The sequence below is a fragment of the Hemicordylus capensis genome, chromosome 1, assembly GCF_027244095.1.
Source record: "Hemicordylus capensis ecotype Gifberg chromosome 1, rHemCap1.1.pri, whole genome shotgun sequence".
NCBI classification, from domain to species: Eukaryota; Metazoa; Chordata; class Lepidosauria; order Squamata; family Cordylidae; genus Hemicordylus; species Hemicordylus capensis.
Window position 1 is genome coordinate 223,659,279 of NC_069657.1, and position 20,288 is coordinate 223,679,566.

Below are 20,288 nucleotides of genomic sequence, written 5' to 3' on the forward strand. Positions count from 1 at the left end.
AGTAGAGCTTAACTGCTGCCATTTATCATTTCTGCAACATTTTTAATTTGCAAAGTGCTTTCCAGTCTTGAGTGAGTTTGCCCTCACAAACCTCTGAGATTTCCCACTTCTCAAATGGGGAGCTGAAGATGAGCAAGAGTGACTTGCTGGGACTCCACAGCGACACCGTGGCACAGGTGGGGCTTGAACCCAGGTCGCCCAGTTCCAAGATCTGAGTTCTTTCTCCTGGATCACACTGGCTGGATGCCACACAGAGCTCACATAATTCCTAGCTCTTTTGCCTGAATACATCATTGCAAATGGTTTGACATGCCTGCACTTTTCCTCTGCGTCAGTGTCTACTCTCACAAAGCATATACAAAATAGGTAATTAATGGAAATGTCCATGTCATACGTGACCATTTTTAAGATGGCAGGGAATGCGCAGGGGCAGCCCAAAGTATTGCAAAAAGTGCTGCCTTGCCCCTGGTGTGGGGCCAGCCCCCTTTCAAAACGGATCCTTGAAGGCTTTGAAGATCTGCAGAGGATGGTTGCCAGTTGCTGCCTCTTTGGTCCTTGAGCTGCTTGCAAGCTTTGCAAGGAGTGTGAAGAGAGCAGCTTTTTGCCAAACTTGAAAAGGTCAGATCAGTCCTGAAGAGCTGGGCAGATGGCAGTGATGGGGGTGGGGGGATCTGGATGCCTTGCTGGTGCCCTAGTGATCCGTCCCCCCACCCCGGGGCAACTGTCTCTCCTCGCCTCCTGAAAGGACTGCCCCAGTGGAAATCTGACAAAACGTTAGGGACGAATGCTGTAACAGGAGTTAAGATCACAGCCTAACATTAACTGATTGTTGAAAATAACTTGGTTTGAAATTTAAATTGAGGAGAGAGAGGTCAAAACCTTTAAACATGCTGCAGCATTCACAAGACCAAACACTCCAAAAACATCAACTCCTTCAGTCAAATGGTTGAATTGGGCCTGCTTCAGAAAGCATTCTTGGCTGTTCGTCTGCTGCTGTTTAATATTTATTTATTTATTTTCACATTTCTATTCCACTATTCCTCCAAGGAGCCCACAGCGGGTTATGTTTCTCCTCACAATAACCCTGTGAGGTAGGTTATGGAATATGGGTTCCACAAGAATCTGTCGTAGGAAGGAATATTGTTTTGCACAGGTTAGCAGTTTTCCCTTTGTGTTTCTATCACTGTAGGATTCATATGTTGCAGGGGAAAGTCTAGTATTAAGTCCAGATGTTACTACAGGGGAAATAGCTGCAGGTTCTTTGCACTCATGAATAATCTCAATTTCTGAGATTACAGTAGTGAAGCTACCACCTTTTTCATTACATACATTATGTTCTCACTAGCCGACCCCACACAGAGCATCTGTGCGCTCTTTGGGGCCAGAGGTTTCCTCTCCCCCACACACACACACCTTCTGTCCCAGTCTCTGCTCCCGGGCCCAGCCCAGCCGCATCTCCTCCCCACTGCCACTTCTCCCCCCCACACACAATGAAAGCTACTCCTGTAGAATGTCTGCCTGCAGGACTATGTTGGGGTGTGTGTGTGTCAAACACTTCAGGAAGCTGAAGCACCTTTCTTGTGAGTAAAAGCTACAATATTCAGGGCCTTTTTTAGTTGAGAAAAAAGGCAAGTGGGGGGGACATGATTGAGACTTATAAAATTATGCATGGTGTGGAGATAATAGATAGGGAGAAGTTTTTCCTCTTTCTTTCTCATCACTAGAAGCAGAACAATGAAACAGACTGGCAGGAGATTTAAGACAGATAAAAGGAAGTCCTTCACATAGTGCATAATTTGCTGCCACCAGAGGTAGTAATGGCCACAAGTTTAAATGGCTTTATTTTCATTCATTCATTCAGTCATTCATTTATATTGATAAATTAGATAGATATTCATTTATATACTGCCCTTCCTAATGTGCCTCAGGATGGTTTACATTAAAATAAAAAACACATCATATAATGAATTAAAATAAAAACAACAACATTTAAACCAGATTAGAATTAAAATTCAAACTAGACATCATTAAAAGCCAGGCTAAAAAGATGGGTCTTTAAGGCTCTTTTGAAGGCCTCCAAGGAAGATAATCCTCTCATGTTCATGGTGAGCGTGTTGCACAATCCAGGGGCTGTTGCCCAATCCCAGGTGGCCAACAGATGAACTAGTGGCACTCAAAGATGGATCCCTCCTTGATAATCTTAATGAGCAGAGGGAATCTTGTAGAGAAAGGCACTATTTCAGGTAACCCAGACCTAATCCATTTAGGGCTTTAAAGGTAATAACCAGCACTTTGTACTTTGCCTGGAAACTTATCAACAGCCAGTGCAACTATTTTAAGACAAGCATAATATGGTCTCTCCGAGTTACCCCAGAGACCAATCTGGCTGCCGCATTTTGAACTAACTAAAGTTTCCAAACTATGTACAATGGCAGCCCTACATAGAGTGCATTGCAGGAGTCCAACCTGGAGGTTACCAGCTGGTGTACCCCTGTTTTCAAGTCATTTTTCTCAAGGAAAAGGCGGAGTTGTCGAATCAATCACTGCTGGTAAAAAGCGCTCCTGGCCACAGCCTCATCCTAAGGCACCAGGGTCCCAGAGCACTCCCAAGCTACGAACTTGTTCTTTCTGGAGGAGTGTAACCTCATCCACAGCAGGAAGTTCTATACCGTGTGTCTGTCAAGTGACACTAGGAATGAACGGGGTTTCCTTCAGCCCTTTAGAATTGCTAACTCTGGCTTGACTCCTCAGACGGAGCAACATGTTACTCAGCTTGCTTGCTGCCTCAAAACCTCCAGCCCTGAAATACAGGTGATCTTATGGCTCTATCAATATACCTTGAACAGTATGTCCATTTTCTGCTTGATCTTCTAGATAGCTACATCCTCTCTGTCCAGTTTTTGTTTTTAAGTTTTAGGTAGTCACCTTAAGTGGCGCAGCGGGGAAATGCTTGACTAACAAGCAGAAGGTTACCAGTTCAAATCCCCACTGCTACTATATCGGGCAGCAGTGATATAGGAAGATGCTGAAAGGCATCATCTCATACTGCACGGGAAGAGGCAATGGTAAACCCCTCCTATATTCTACCAAAGAAAATCACAGGGCTCTGTGGGCACCAGGAGTCAAAATTGATATGACGGCACACTTTACCTTAGGGAAATCTATTTATTTTACAGATTTATACCCCACTTCTCACTTTTAAAAATGGAATGTAATACACACTCCCGTGTCTCTACAGTTGGGCAGTATCCCAGCTCATACCACTGCTGCTGGCCAAAATTCTTGTGTCGTCATTTTCTGTTAGAAGGTATGTTCCCCACATGCCTTCTGGAGTGGCTGAGCATGAAAAAGTCAATTTGGATGGAGCCCGGGAGTTACTATTTTTCTCCTTTTCATTGTTGGTTTGACACACATGCGTAACCCTCCAAACCACGGATCACTGGGAAGGCACGAACCAGGCTTCTGAACTCTGAACCCCTCAGGAAACAACAAAAACAGAAAAGAGAGAGGAACAAAATTCATTAGGACCTCCTTGGAAGTGGCCATTCCTGCATAGAAAATGCAGCATTGTTTTCCTTCTGCTTGGAAAAGATAACAGAAGTCGTGGATCTGAACTCTGTTTAGTTGGTTTTTTAGGGGAAATAACAGCAAGGTGGGCTTTATGGAAAGGAAAACAAAGGAAGAGTGGACTGGTTCAGAATTCCAGAATATTAACATCTCTGTAGTTTACTCCTTCTATATCCAAACTCTCCATAAATTTCTCCCAGCACTTACTCTGATTTCAGCTTGATAACTAAGTGGAAAAGCTGTATGTTACACTCAAGCTGGGGTCTGCACCCCAAAATGTCAGCCTCATGTCTTTTCTGCCCCATAATTTGTAAAAGGATCATTTGCCTTGTGTCCTGACGTCATCACATGCATTTGCCCCTGCCTCTCTGTACTGCTTCTCCTCTGCCTCCCTCCCGCAGCCAGGATCAGACAGGCCTCAGGAGGGTGGGGAGGGGTTTTGTCAACCACCCTTGTCCCCCTTCACCTGCCAGGAAGAGAGAGTGCCTTGCTCCTTCCCCAGGAGCCTCTAAGGGCCGCCACCTTCTATCTCCTCTGCCTGCCTCATCATCAGCCATTCAGTAGCTCCCCACACGAAAGCCAATCAGATGCCTCCCTTCCTTGCCCCTGCGCCATTGCCTGGCCACTCCCCCTTTCATCCCCCCTTGTAGCCTCTGAGATTGTTATCCTCCTGGGCACCGCCCCTTCTCCCTGCAACATCGGATAAAGGTGGGGGCTGCTCTCATCTCGGCACAGCCAGACATCAGGCCACCAGGCCATTCCTGCCCAGCCATGGGCGGCCTGCCCTTGGGCCTCCATGCTCTCCCTGGCCTCTGGGGACAAGCACTGCTGCCTCCAGGTGGGGTCAGACTCATCTCCACTGCAGCCCCTGCTGCCATTGGGCTGGCTAAGTACCCGGCTCATTCGGGAGCTGGCGGGCGGGTCTGACACCTTCCATCAACCACATCACTTGCTGCCCATGAGATGTGTGGTGCAAAGCAAATAGGCAGCCACTCCAGTTATAGTTGCTGACTAGAAAGCCATAGTTGAACATCTGTATTTACAATTCTGCTCAAAAAGAAATGATCATGAAAATAGTTGGGGCAGGGAGGTGTCTCTACCCACAAATCTTGCCATGGCATGGTTTCACAGTCCTCTACTTTGCAGCATTTTGTATTCTGAGAATAATATCTGCTTCATTTTGGAGGGGAAAGGTATAATTTTGAAATGTTTCTAGCCCCCACTCTGCAGAGCTACACAAAAGCCCCCAAAAGGGCTGAGCAGGATTTCCAGGGAGGGAAGGGGAAGGTTTCACTGTCTTGCATAGCTTGCCACCTCTCTCCATTACCAGCAGAAATTGCATTATGCAAAATTACCAATGTACATAATTTATACAAATCACAGACTTTGAGCTACCTTGGTACAGAATTATTATTTTTTTAATACCTTCTACAGCAATGGTATAGAGTAGGGATGTGCATGAAACTGGTTGTCTGCATTCTGTCTCGAGCTTGGAACAAAACCCAAAATCTACGTGTTTTGTCGAAACAACAGTTGAAACCTCATAAGAACAGCCCTACTGGATCAGGCCCAAGGCCCATCTAGTCCAGCATCCTGTTTCACACAGTGGCCCACCAGATGCCTCTGGGGAGCCCACAAACAAGAACTGAGGGCATGCCCTCTATCCTACTGTTACTCCCTTGCAACTAGTATTTAGAGGCATCTTGTCTCTGAGGCTGGAGATGGCTTATAGCCCTCAGACTAGTAGCCATTGATAGACCTCTCCTCCATGAAGTTATCAAAACCCCTCTTAAAGCCATCCAGGTTGTTGGCTATTACCACATCTAGAGGCAGAGAATTCCGTAGGCTGATAATGCATTTTGTGAAAAAGTACTTCCTTTTGTCGGTCCTAAATTTCTTGGCAGTTTCATGGATGACCCCTGGTTCTAGTGTTATGTGAGAGGGAGCAGGGGGGGGGGGAATTCTATGCACTTTCTCCACACTGTGCACGATTTTATAGACCTCTATCATGTCTCCCCTGAGCCACCTTTTTTCTAAACTAAAAAGCCCCAGGTGTTGTAGCCCTGCCTCAAAACGTTTCAACCACAGGGAACAATGGGGAAACTCAAAACGCCCCATTGTTCCTAGGGACACCAAGGTGGGTTGGGTGGTAGGGCATGATGGGTGCTACCTACTATCCAGCCCACAAAATAAATGGGCAAGCAGGCAATTTTTAACCTTTCCCCAAACCTAGGTATGTGTGAGCCAGCATGAGATCGAGCTGGCTCGCACTCGAACTGGCCTAGCTCATTGCCTCACCCTCAAGCCAGACCGGACCCAGTTTGACTCGAGGTCGAGCCGAACACACTGGTCCAGGGCCGTGTGCAGTTTTCTGGTGTTGTTTTTTAAATGGTGGACTTACTGCCATTGCAAGGCTCCGGGGGTGCTGCCGCAGTCACAGGAGGGGGGTCTCCTGAGGTTCCACTTCCCCCTGATCTCAAACGGTCTGTTTGGGGCTGTTTTCAGCCCGTTCAGGGCCTGTGTTCGCAGCGGTCATTTTGGAGGCCGCCACACATACTCACTGGCCATCTGTGTGGCTGGGTCGTGACCGAGCCACGCAGATGGCCAGTGCGCATGTGCAGCAGCCTCCAAAATGGTCACCGCCTGCACAGAGAGGCCCCAAATGGTCATTTGAAATCAGGGGGAGGCCAGCAGGGGGTGGGGGAACCTCACTCTGTCTCGTTTCTGATCCTAGAGAGGAATTTAAAAAGTCTATTATTCTGGATCTCAGGGGCACAAAAAGATTTTAACCAAACCATTCAGGAGAAGGACTATAAAGTCCCTGTTAGGAGCCTTCCTAGCCTCAGTAGGCCTGAAGTATGCTTCCTTGCTCCACTCCATCGGAAACAGGCTCATTTGATAGCTCAGTTGATAGCCTTTCCCCTTTGGAGGAATTCAGATTGATGCAAATAACAAATCTATATGTGCAACTTAACTGGAGATCCGTATTACTAACCGTTCCATGATAGTTAGTCATCTTAACATTTGAAAATGCTCTGTAGAACCCCCCTGAGCCATTTTGGAAGGGCAGTATAAAAATCCAATCAATTAATCAATCAATCAATCAGTGGCAAAAGAAATAATTTTACTAGAAGGTAACTTGTTCATTGCTCTGATGATTTTTAAAAATGCAGTTTTAAGTTTAGCCCATATTTGAGAACACTTGTCTTATTTTAATAGTGTGTTTTTTCCAAAGTGAGTATACTAGTGGCTGACGTGTGCTCCAGACTGAGAATTGTTTTGTGTGAGGTGAAATGCAACTGTGTATATTCTCCCCACTGCTACACTCACTTAAGCCCTTGAGGTAAATCGCCAAGATAGGCCATGTACAAACATTATCTGCCTTGAAATGAACCCATGCTCTCCCCCTGGAATTGCTTAGAGCAAATGTTTCCTGTTTAAAATGGAAAGAGAGAGGAGAAGAATTCCAGGCCTTGTACTTTTAGGGCCCTCGTCTTCCCCAGAGATGCCCCAGAGAACATTATAAAAGACAGGTCCTCCCAGTTCTGCATGAGAAACTCCAGACAAAGTGCTGAAGGGCCCAAAGCCACCCTCAGAGATACTGAAAGGACTCTGAAGCTGCATTTGTTGAGATGGCAACCATCTCCCTTCCAGCCACAAAGCACACCTTTCAATGGCATTGCTCTCTTTCGCCTGGCTTCATCACTTTGTTATTTTAGATGTCAGGTAATAAAGACCTTTTTGTTCACTCAGCCCTTTTAAATTTTGATTTTTAAATTTTATTTTTAAAGCTGATTTGAATGTTTAATATTGTATTGTGTGTGTGATGATTTCATGTGTTATGTGTTTTTACTTTATGTTTTAATGCTGTACTGTGAGCTGCCCAGAGAACAATTTGTTATGGGGTGGCTAACAAATGATGATGATGATGATGATTAATTTCTGCCAGAAACAGAAAAAGTGGGCAAAAACTAATCAAAGAGTATCTTGCACTTTGGATGTGTTTCATTAGAAGTTTGTGTTCTATATGCAAGTGGAAGTAAAATCCTGTTCTTCTTCTACTACTACTACTACTACTACTGATATTTATATGCCACCCTTCAACCAAAGTCCTCAAAGTGGTTTACATAGAAAAATAAATAATACATCAAGAAGATGCTCCCCTGTCCCCAAAGGACTCACAATCTAAAAAGAAACATAAGGTTGACTCCACTGGGCGGATGCTGTGCTGGGGTTGGATAGTGCCAGTTGTTAAATAAAGAGAATCACCACTTTAAAAAGATCCCTCTTTGCTCAGTTAGCAGGGATGCTACACTAGTGCTTCCAGACAAGGGGCTCTTAGAGCTATCCAAGGGTTGCTTTTCTGCTCTCAACCAGAAGTGGCTCTCAGTTTCTACACTTCCACAGATCCAGTCCTTTTTCTGTCTGTACAGACAGCCATGTTCTGTCAACCAGAATGGGAGCGCTATCGCAGATCTTGCCCGCACTGCAGTAGATTTTGTTCCCAGGCGTTTCTTTCTTCAAAGTGGGGTCCTGCTTCTCCTAGCACTGGAGCACTTGTAACAACTCTTCATTCATAATTTCCTGAAATAGTTTGTTCCCTCTCCAGCCATCCTTAAACGGCTTGTTTGCCTAAGCCTACCATTTTTTCATTTTTAAAAAATCTGAAGAATATATTGATGCAAATATACTTCAGTGCAATTGCACAAATAATTTAAAAAACCTATCAGCAGAAAAGCATTCTAATGCTAATTAAAAATTTGTTAAACAAAATGTTGCTAAATGACATCTGGTAGAAGTAACTGGACATATAAAGGTACACCTAGGTATGGAAGGAAAGGACTCAAAAGGTGTGGAGACAGGAGTCAGTTATCAAAAACACCACTGTACATATCAAAACCATGCCTTTAAAAAAAAATAGCAGCACTAAAGCAAAGCACCTGGGGCACCTCTCTATTCCCTCCATAAAAGTCAAATTTCCTGAGATCTGAAAAGAGACAGAAGCAGCATGGGAAAACACAGGATATCACAATGGTATGTTGAGGATATCATGTGGATGCCCCATAAAAAGAAAGCGAACAAAGGATGTGATTCCAGAAAAGGTGCCCTGTCTGTCAGCCAGGGTCCTTTTGATTTTCACAAGGACTTCTGTTTTCAGCCTATTAACACATTAATCAACTAAATAAAATAATAGTATCTCCGTTCAGGCAGTACTGAAAGCCACTACGGTAGAGTGGTTAGAGTTTTGGACTCGGATTAGGAGGCCCGAATTCAAATCTTTGTTCAGCCATGAAACTCACTGGGTGACTCTGGGCCAGTCACTCATCTCTCAGTCTTATCTACCTCACACGGTTATTGTGATGATAAACATAACCATGTACACTGCTCTGGGCTCCTTGGAGGAAGAGCGGGATATAAGTGTAGTAAAGAAATAAAAATAAATAATGACGTTATGTAACAAAGATAAGCAAAAACGTTAACTAAAAATGGAAACTCTTCTTAGAGCCCAATCCTGTTTCCTCAGAAAACGGAAAAAGCCGTTGGAAGGGACTGGCTTCCAAACAAGCATGCTTAGGATTGGAGGCTAGCCGCCTGGGCCGCCTGGTGCTTCCACCAATGTCGTGAGTATCAGCTGGGGTCTCCAGACCCTGATGGTCTTCTTTGGCCAGAAGGAGCAGAGTAGGACACTCTTCCCATCACTACCTGGTCTTTTGTACTATAGATATGCCACGGGAGCTATCCCAGGGATGCTGGCTCTGAGCTGCCTCCCTTCTTCTCAGTAAAGTGACAGGGCGAGGGAAGGTGAATAGTCAGGCTTGTGGCTGTGAACAGGAGAATGCTTCAGCCCACCACTGTCCCTCCCTAATATTTTTCAATCTCGTTATAGCCTTGGTTTCTCTGGCATCTGTGAAGTTATGGAATCTTCAGCTGATTGGCAGCTCAGACATGGCTCCAATGATGGTCATCTAGAAAATCTTTCGATTTCAGCCCGTCCTTCCGAATCCAGCCTTTGGTGACTGAGACCCTTTTCTGAGGCCCTACTGGAGGGCTTCCTTAAGAGGCAGTAGTAGGGAGGGTTTGTCCTGGCCTAAGAGCACGTTTGCTTCACTGACGAACCAACCTCATTCCTCCTTGACAGCTTATGAATGAAACCACTGAGGTGTTAAATAATAGAATGATGTGTCTTCCCCTGATACTTTGAATGCCAGGCAGGCTGTTCTCTGCTCTAACCAACTGGTACTATTCTGAGGCGTCAGCCTCCCTCAGCACAATGGCATGCATCCATTGTTATTTGCAGTCTCTCTGGCTCTGTCAGGTTCAGTCATCACAAAAGTAATAGTTTGTTCTGCTGGGGAGATCTGAAGCTGATCCTAAGCTGGAAGGTGGCCTTATTTCCAGTGTGATGTCGTTCTGGAGCTGTAGAAGAGCGAGCTGTAGGCGATGACAGTCTAGCCTTGCCCACTGTGCTTGGTACCAGCAGGGCTGTGAGACTGGAGCGATCCCAGAAGTTAAGCGAGTTAGAGCAAATTGCAAGACTGCCAAGACCATAGACCATTCTATAGATTTCTTGGTTGGTGGGTTTGGGTCCTCCTCCCCGCCCCACCTCACTACACACACACACACACACACACACACACACACTCTCTCTCTCTCTCTCTCTCTCTCTCTCTCTCTCTCTCTCCTTAGCTGTCAGGCTTACATTTGTGCCTGCCAAGAGTCAGATGTCAAGATTCAACCCCTAATGAAGATGACTCTTCATCAGAGTTCAAGGGCAATACTCTAGAGAGGCAAACCCCTCAGTTTTCCCACTTCAGTAGCTGCAAGGATTTGAGCAAGAACAAGAGCTTTCACACCCCTGGTATCCAGTTGATGGTGTCGCTCTTGTTCACATAGGAGCGCCTAATGTTAAATTATACTTTATTTTTCAAATTAAAAGTAAAGTGCCTTTTTGTCTTAACTTAAAAGTTAAGTGTGACTTTTTTTCCAACCAAGTAAAATTAATTGGAACATGTACTTTTAATCAGCTAAATCAATAACACTGACACTTTAAGGGATGCTTCACACTTCCTTTTTAACACGTACACTGAAAACATTTTATGTGCACCTTTAAATTTGTCACGATGTGCCCATAGCAAGTGCAATGCTTCCAGAGGCATATATCTCACTGCTATACTTGTGAAGGGTCTAGGGTTGGTTGTATCCTCTTGATCCCTGTGTATGTAGTTGCTGCTACATAATATTTGAGGAGAAAGGCCCACATACAGGCAGTTCTAATCCAGACTTATTGACACATGCAAATACATCACTTGATTATCACTTGATGACTCAGCAGCACTAAACTGCTCGGACTGAATGTCAAAGGGACCTGTATGGAAAGTATAATATTAGAGGCTACAAGAAGTGATGGGAAAGCTCTGTCTGTATCTTGTGATGTGTAAAGGGTTGTTTCTTGTTGACAAGTAATCACTTCTTGAGGCAGTTATATTGACATGAATATAGGGACTCCCCCTTAATTCTGCGAGTTGGGTGCTGAATTTCAGCACTCCTGGTTGGCAGAGTCCTTCTGCAGCTCTGGCCCCCACCAAGTAACACAACAGGCAGGAAGAGGCATGGGTTTGAGCACAGGGTAGTCTTGCACAGCAAGGTTTTCACAGTGCTGCAGGGGATATTTCCTGTGCTTTCAGTTGCATGCTCCAGAACCAAGTCAGGAATGTATAATGCTACCACCTAGATATCCCCAAAGAGTTGCATACAGGAGAACTCCATTATTTGCCAGGGTTCTGTTCGGTAGGGGGACTGTGGATGGTAAATATGCAAATAACGGGGCATCAGGACAATGGGAATTGGGGGGTTAGGTACCTGGACACCGAAAATCAGCCAAAAAAGTTCGAAAATGGCAGATTTTGCCCCGTTTCCCCACCCAATCGCCCCCAGAATGGCCCCTTAAGGTGCCCTACTGTGCTGCATCATGGTGCTAAAAATCACATTTTGAGCCATAAAATGGCTCCCGATCTCTCCAGCAGTCAAAATGGCGGACAGAAATCACCTCCGAGGTCATTTCTGGCCACCCACGGATACATGAGTTTAACCTTTTTTTTCTCCATTCCCCCCACCACCACACACACACACATATACTGAGGTTGGGTGTTAATTACCCAATCATGGATACATGAAACATGGATACAGTTCTGGACCCACGAATAGCAAGGTCCTCCTGTTCTCCTAAGATAGTCTGTGAAAATACATCCACAACAGCAAGTATTTTGTAGAACCTGCCACTGATACACAGAGAGTGGAGCAATATACACTGCATCTGGAGATCTGTCACTGCTGAACTCTACTTTGAGGTCAGTTGGTTGATTTTTAACATTTTAATCTCATCTAAGAAGGTAGAAATCTTTCTGTAATTGTTCTGAACTAACATTTTGAATAGTCTATTTTGCTGTCCTCCTGCCTCTAAAGGTAAAGTGTGCCATCAAGTCGATTTTGACTCCTGGCACCCACAGAGCCCTGATGTTTTCTTTGGTAGAATACAGGAGGAGTTTACCATCGCCTCCCCCCGCACAGTATGAAATAATGCCTTTTAGCATCTTCCTATATCGCTGCTACCCAATATAGTACCAGCGGGGATTCGTACAGGCAACTTTCTGCTTGTTAGTCAAACATTTCTTCTCTACACCACTTAAGGTGGTTCTTCCTGCCTCTGCTCCTTAGTTATCAGTCTCTTTCTTAATTGCTTATGGTTAATTTCCACCATTATATATGAGCATCCAAGCACCTAGATTTATTTTACCAGAAAGTAAACTTGGCTGCCTCACAAGGCTCCACCCTTTCCTCACACCCTTTCCACCTTTTTCTCAAAGCTGATTTTTCTCACAAGCATAAATCAGATTTATGGGGGAAGAGGTGTGGTTGCACAAATCCTCCATTCATTAGATAGCATGACAAATCTAAAAAAGAAAGATGAGGCTGTCAATCCAAGAGGAAAAGCATTGGGACATATGCAAAGATGCATGGCAGGACAATATGTGGTCTGCACAAACCTTACACCGACACCCTCTAGAGATCACAATATTTATTTTTGCATCTCAAAAAATGTGGCAGTTGACACTTCTGTCCAGAGCCAGTCGGTTTTCTTTCTAGGACTTCAGTCTGAAGAGAACTCCAAATCATGTGGCGCTTTTGTGGCTTCTGTGTTCTCATCTCCGTGTAACAGCTATTTATTCCATGTAACACTTACCCCAGCTTTACACTTCTTAGGGAGAATCCCTCATTAATGTAAATCCTGGAATTAAGACAGAGAAAACTTCAGCAATGACTCCATTATCATTATACTCCCTGACATTATACAACCACACATGTTGCTTTTCACATGCACCAGAGCTTGTCAAATCCTTATTGATGCAGAAAAGTTACAGAACTGGCTTTAAGATTCAGGTTTTCCTGCTCACGTGTGTCGGGGGGAGGGGAGAGGAGTATGTGTGTGCTGTGTTTCCTCTGAAACTTCGCTGGCAGCTGGCCCACTAAACACAGATACTGTATCCTCATATCCTTAATGTTTTCTTCCGGGAGTTCCAGGCTTTCCAACTGTGGACTTGGAGAGTTTTATGGACTGACATGTTTGAGACAAGAAAATTGGGGAAACAGCTTTGAGGTGTGAATATTGGTCTACGTGAGCCTTGTGGGACTTGCCGGGATGCAGATCGAACTCATCTGTTTATCCTCCGGGTAGATAAGACACAGTCAAACACACAGCACTGAAAGGGCCTTTGTTTTCCATTATTGCAAATGGATCGTGAGCAGCTTGCATTGTGAGCAGAAAGATTCCAATGGTGCCTTTTTGTAAAGGAGCTGTGATGTGTGCTGAACCTTTGCGCCGGCATCCTGGGTGTTTTACCAAACTAGCAGCATGCAGCTGTGGAGGGCTTTATTCTGTTTTGACTCAGGAGGACCAGCTGCTGGTGAGGGTGGCATTTCTTGTCCTGAACAAATGCCTAACTCTAAATGAACGTGATGCTGTGCCCTGTTTGACACTGCTTTTCTTTTATTCCCCACTTCCAGGCACGGACCTGTAGAACCAATGGAGTATTTAACAGGGCTACGAGTAACCTACAAAGAGAGAGATTTTCCTTACTATCAAGGAGGCCAGCCTGCAGTTCATCCCTCCAAAGGAAGCTACATTCATCCACCAGACGGCCCGAGGGCAGCAGAGATACGGTATCCTCAGTATTATCCACCACAGCCAGTAGCCCAGCACAAAGGACCTCTCCGCCAAGATGTACCACCATCACCACCTCAGGGCCACAGAGTTCTGCCTTATCATGAAATGGGCAGAACAGGCTACCATCAAACCAGTGCTGATCAAAATCAGTACAGACATCAGGATCCTAGGCAAAAGGACCCCATGACTGCAGCTGTATAACCCAATGATGAACGATGGTGGATATAAAAAAACAGAAATAATCTTACTTCTGATTCCACTGAGCTTATATCTCCCTTCACTCTGGCCAATGTATACCCAGGATAACTTTATGAAGCGGTACAATGACTTTCAGATATCAGTACATCAAACGGGCTTTCTTTGTTTTTTTCAATTGCCTGAACATTGAAGGTGGTAGATGAAGGGTAAGCAAAACTGCTAAGCACACCAGCAAGTGCCACTCAGGGCTATTTGCAACTACACAGGTACATGCAAGGCATACATATTGCAGGAATCCATGTTGAAATGCTAGCAGGAAGGTATCCTTCTTGTGCCACTGTGTGTGCACTCAGTATGACAGGCTCTTCTTTCACCAGCTCTTCTCTGATTGGAGTATTTTGGGCCGTGTCCCCTGACAAGTTTACAAATAACTTCATTGTGTTGAGAGTTGTGTTCCACTCACCTTGTGGCCTGCAGTGTGTTTTTGTTGTCATCATGTGTGAATGTTGAGTGTTGATCTCATTTTAATCTTGTCTCAGTCATCTTTTTGATTGTCTTTGGGGACTCTGAATTTTCAATCCTGGTGTGTTTTTTTAATTGGTCATATGTCAAGAATTTCTATTTTTTATTATTTTTCTAATTGCAGAGAGTACAGTTGGACAAATTACAAAAAGTGGTACTTACGTAGTTCATAGAACTGTCCTACAGTATTGCACTGTGAGGCTCCTGAAAATACACATACAAGGATTCAGTGGGCAGTATTTTGTTACTGTGGGGAGTTCTAGCCCATTTGGGGGTCTGTTTGTATGTCTCCCCTTGTGGAGGGGCCTGGTTCTCCATTGGCAATATTGTCAGAAGTGCCTGCCAACATCTTCATTAATAATCATTGTAAGCTAGAAGTCAGCAACTGGTGGCCCATGGACCAGATCTGCCCATTGAGATATCGTATTTGTTCCCCCTCACATTTACCAACCCCAAGAGACAAGATGGTTGTATGGGAGGAGTGGTGGAGCCTGGTCCCTTTCCTCAAATTTGCCTTCCCACAAAACATGCTGTTGGCTACGCTTGTAACCCCCGTACAACATTTGAGTATCCTAGTCTGCTGCTTTTGTTCTGCAAACTACCTGTAAAAGCAAGTCTTCTGCAGATCCGCAAAAGTGCCAAACCATGCCCTTTTGCATGGCAGGAATTCTGTAGGGCAACAGTGGTGGAGGATATGAGGGTGAGGAAGGCTTCTGTTACCATAAATAGCTTAGCTAGGCGAGTGTGGATAACACCTGATGAGAGATTGTTTAAAAAAATAAGGACAAAAGAAAGAAATAGCACAGGAGAGAGGGTACAGAATGAAGAGGGGTTTTTTCATCACTTCTAGTTATTTGCAAACAACGAGGCAAGTGGAGAGAAGACTGCAGTTCTAGTCAGGTGCTGTTTTGGTGTTGCTGAGATCTGCATGTCTAGACGGGAACTTAAAGTTGGGGGTTAGGGGGAGACAGTGGCCCTTGCAGGTTACTCTGAAGTATGGGTGTCATTTCAATTCTGTAGATTTTGTTTTTCTACCCAGTCTACTGAGGCTTCTGAAAGTCATTTCAGAGAGGAATTTTGAAGAGCTCAACATATCTTTCATTCCTCAGTCTTGACTCTGGATGCATTTCAAGGCTACATATTAGCCCTTTTCCTTTCAAGGGAGAGACCTTGGGCCTGGCTAAGAAATGTATTAGAGGATCTGTTGGTTTTCTTTTGGTATGCAGCAAATTAGCAGGATTCATTACACAGGTCATCTCATAATTATTATATATATCGCACAAAGGGGTCATCTATCAGGCCCAGCCATTTATCATTTACCCTTTCTGAAATGGCTTCATTATACTGGGAGGCCTCTAGAGACTTTGTGTGCAGTGAATCTGTCACACACCAAATTTGCTTTGCTGCATTTCAAAGTGTCAGCTCTTGTGCCCATGAAAGATTCAGCAGTTTGGTATGGAACCCACAGATACAACATTGTTGTCCTGAATATTAGTATTCAGGTAAGTAATTGTAGCAAAGGCTATAACCTCCAATTCAAGGCTGCTGAGGAATGACTAGTGGGCTTGGAATCAAGGGATGTACATCTTATCTATCTCTAACTAGACTGGATGGGAAACACTGAGGTGAAATACTAAGGGTGTTTATAGGCTTAGTTTCTACAGGTAAATATGGCCAAGAAGATTACCCGTAATTATTCTCTGTTCCTATAATGCACCCTCAAATAGAGACACAGCCATGTACTGTAGAAGCAATGCCCAACGTAATGAGTAAACATTGCAGGTGGGGAACACTTCTGCTTGTGCACAAAGGGGAGGGGTGGTTTTCAGTGAATCTAGCTTCCCTCCTGAAAATATGTCCCCAAGTGTCCCACAACCCTCAGGGACATTTTCCCAGAAGGGACAAGAGGCTGCACAGGGAATGGGCAGATTATCAGAAATCACCCTTGCACTCTGTGCAAGCACAAAAGCATTCTTCATGTCCATCCTTTACTTAGCATGTTGAGCAAGGACTGGTTCCAGTGGATGGATCTCAAGTGGCTGTATATCTATTTCGTATGTAGAATGTACTATTTATAAGAATGAGTAATCAGGGATAAATTGTAAGGAATTGTCAGCTATATTTGTACAGACATCTTGAATTCTTATTCATTCTACTTTGGCGAGCAGTTGATCACTGCGCCCATGAAATCATGTTTTAAGTAACATTGTATAGGATCAGTGCAAAGTGAATAGTGAGCTTCTTGCTCCTCTTCAAACCTAAGTTTATATATCCTCTTAAGCATTCAGAATGAGGTAAGCTATTACAGAGAGGGAAGGAAAGGATGGCATATTGTGACTTGCCATCCAATCAAATATAATTCAGGGAAGGCCTAGTTTTTGTCTTGGTTTACTTTCAATCTACTGGCCTGATTTGTGGTTCCTTGATGGAGGGACAAAGTGATTTCTTTTTGTGAAGTATGCAGTGTATTATGAAGGAATGCAACACTGTTTCCCACTTTATATAATGTTGCAACCTGTATCAGACATCTAAGGGGTTTACAGCTAACCCACAATTCTCTCGCTGAGCTGCTGATGCAGGTCATTGCTTGAACTGCTAGAATGCAAACAAATGGTTCCATCCATGTTGCATTCTTGCCAACACTGACCTTGATCATCTAAACACAGTCAGTGTATTTAAACTCTCTTACTTCACTTCATCCCTTATCTTAACTGAGTTTTGACAGCACAGATAACAAATCTTGTCTCAGGTGACAGACAATTGCTATCACCTCAAATTTGGAGATGAAGCGGGATGGATATTTGGAGTGGGGGCACTGCCCAAATAAAACCATGTTCATTTCTTCTGGGGATGTAGCATATGTGCGGCTGTTCCCAGTGCTGTCTCTTTTGTAAAAGAAACCATAGGATCCTCGGATGAAGATTGATTTGGCAGCCATACATCCAGTGCTACTGGCCAGAAAGACCACTAGTAGCCAGGGGCAGGATGGAAAACTGAAAATGCACTTTGCTTTTGTATAAATATAACCTCTGATACCTTGGATCCTTCGACAGGACCAACTCATGGTGGGTTTATCTAACTGATCACAATCAAGAGGAGCTTTGGAAGATAAGCTCCAGTCTTATAAATCATTGCCTGCTAACCCTTTCTAGTGCCATTTCATTCCCGTTTATAAAGATAACTGACATTTCAGGAGCAAGGGGCAAATCCAGATTAGATGGATATAGCCTGTGTTATTTCTTTGATGCTCAAGCTCAGTTGTTTCCACGTAACCGGAAACACCCCTCTAAAACTCTCCTTGACTGCGATGGCTCCATTTGGTAGGGCGACAGTTCAAAAGAAGACCTTCCAAGCTATTAATGCCAATGGCTTATTAAACAATACTACTGCTTTTAGATCAATGAGAGGCTTTGATGCAGTACAATAAATAGATGGTTGGTATCGGAGGAGGAGGAGACAAAAACGCTTGACCTGTCTTTTATTTGGAGACGGGAGCAAAAGAAGTCAAGAGCATCCTCATCAGTCTAAAGTGCCATTATTCTGATAGTGGGGGAGAGAAACTAAATTGGCTGCTGCAGTTGACTCACAGAGGTGAGCTAAATGTGTGTGTATATTAAATATACATACGTACACACATACATATATATACATATAGCCTGCTTCTCCGCAATAATGCAAAACAAACTCTCTCAGCACCATATTGCAGGCAAATGTGTAGCAAACACATATCACAAGGTGTTGCAGCTGATGGTTGAAAATATATAACTTGCAAAAATGGAAAAGAAAAATCCACTCGAGCCGTTAAGAAACAAATTGCTCTTTTTCCCCCCCATGCGTCCATATGTTTTTTTAAAAAAATATTATGGATCGGAAATGGTTGTTTTTTAATTCACTAATACCATGCATTCAGCTTCTGTAAAAATGTGCCGGTCCAGTGGGAGAATTTTCCTTTGTGAATGTGGGCTTCCCAAATCATTTTGTTTTCCCCCTTCAGGTGGACTTTGCCCACCTTTGCCCTGGTGAGATCCCGTTTCCAACCCAGTCTGGGAAAGGATCCAGAGCACACCATGCAGTTGCTAAGTAACTACAATGTGCTTTCTTCAAAGACTGACTGCAAAGTAACGGGGAATGAAGGGTATACTAGGGAAGAGATCATGAGGACTGTCCAAGGGAAGGGTTACCAACATCAGTTTCAAATCAGAGCAATCAAGGCCCTAGATCTGGCTTTGTACATTTATCCCCCAAGCGCTGGTCTGACTTACGTATTGCATTTGGAGCAGAGGCCTGGCTGAAAGCCCACTGAACTTACTGGAAATATCAGTGTACTTTGGATCAAATTCTTGTTGCAATAAAAGAAGTAGGTTGTGCATATTAACTATTGAATGACTAAAGATTTAACAGACACCAGCAATTTCCTGAACAGTCTAAAAGATGATAAACACTGTGATTGCAGCAACTGAATAGGAAGCTCTCTGGGCAGTCTGAAGGCCAGGGAGGGGGACTAGGAAGATAACTTTCCACATTCCAGTTCAGGTACTTAACCGGTTCACATGCTGCCTATTTACTCTAGACTGCTACCTCCCATCTTTCCTTTCTCTGTAAAATGCTAGATGTTCTATATGTGCTCTGAGGTGAAGTCATCTTCTTGTGGAAGGCAAGCACATGTGCTGCCTTCCCAGATCAGGCCTTTCAATAGAATCCTTGGCAAGAGCATTCCAACCATTGGTGCACTTACTCAAGTGCGGTTTGCTTCTCAGTGCAAAAACCACAACTTTATTTTATCCTCAATTCACAAGCCGTCCATTTCCAACTATTCCTGGTGCAATCCTACTGACTTCAGTAGAAATGTAATAATGGGAATAGCTCTGGTTTGCACATTGCTGCCCTTTTCTATTTGTCCGACGGGGGGTAGGGTTTAAATACCTGACTATATATTTGTGTGCATTGAATTTCAAAAAAAAAAGTTAGGAAATTTATTTGGGGAGTGAAGACATTTGACAGAGCATTTGATTTTTTTGCTATATATCACCATATAAATGTTAACTGATTTGTTTTACATTAAAATAAAGGCTTTAAGAATAATTGCTTGGCGTTCTTTTTAATATTTTCATCCTTTTCAACTATGCTCAACAAAAGCTCTTTGAGGAGAAACACAAGAAATGCAGGCCGATGTGGTAGTGGCTAATTTCTTCCTTGTGGTGGCTTCCCGTAGCCTTGCCCTACACTCATCCAGTGCCAGGCGAGGGTTAAGTTCCCAGAACCGCTGATCACATATAGGGTCAAACTAGATGGTACTGTAAATGGTAAATAATACTGATTATTTATTATTATTTATTTTATTTATATACCTCCTGACTCCAAAGGCTCTAGGCAGTTCACAAAAAGAAAACACAAGAAAAAGAATAAAACAAGCTGTTAAAATAATTTAAAACATTCAGAGATTATTAAAAGCCCGGCTTAAAAAAATGTATCTTAAGGGCTCTTTTGAAGGTGGGCAAATGTCTATAAGGAGCGCATTCCACAGCCCAGTAGTGACTACAAAGAAGGCACGTTCCTGGGTCACTGCCAGACGAGCTGGCAGCATCCAGAGATGGACCTCTCTCGATGACCTTAATGTGCGGTGGGGATCTCCCAGGTCCTAAGCTGTTTAGGATTTTAAAGGTAATTACCGACACTTTGTACTTCATCCAGAAACCTATTGGTAGCCAATGCAGTTGTATGAACACAGGCATAATATGGTCTCTCATAGAAGCCCCAGAGACCAATCTAGCCGCTGCAT

General features: G+C 43.9%; 1 protein-coding gene across 5 annotated transcripts in view; it reads left to right on the plus strand.

Annotated features, from left to right (window-relative positions):
* PARD3B (par-3 family cell polarity regulator beta) overlaps positions 1–19,591 on the plus strand; it is a 734,574-nt gene extending 714,983 nt beyond the window's left edge. For all 5 annotated transcript variants that reach the window (XM_053281579.1, XM_053281603.1, XM_053281561.1 and 2 more), the window contains one exon: positions 13,630–19,591. In XM_053281579.1, coding sequence (XP_053137554.1) covers positions 13,630–13,990 — 361 coding nt within the window. In that variant the 3' untranslated portion in view covers positions 13,991–19,591. The remainder of the gene's footprint in view (positions 1–13,629) is intronic.
* The last annotated feature ends 697 nt before the right edge of the window (positions 19,592–20,288 follow it).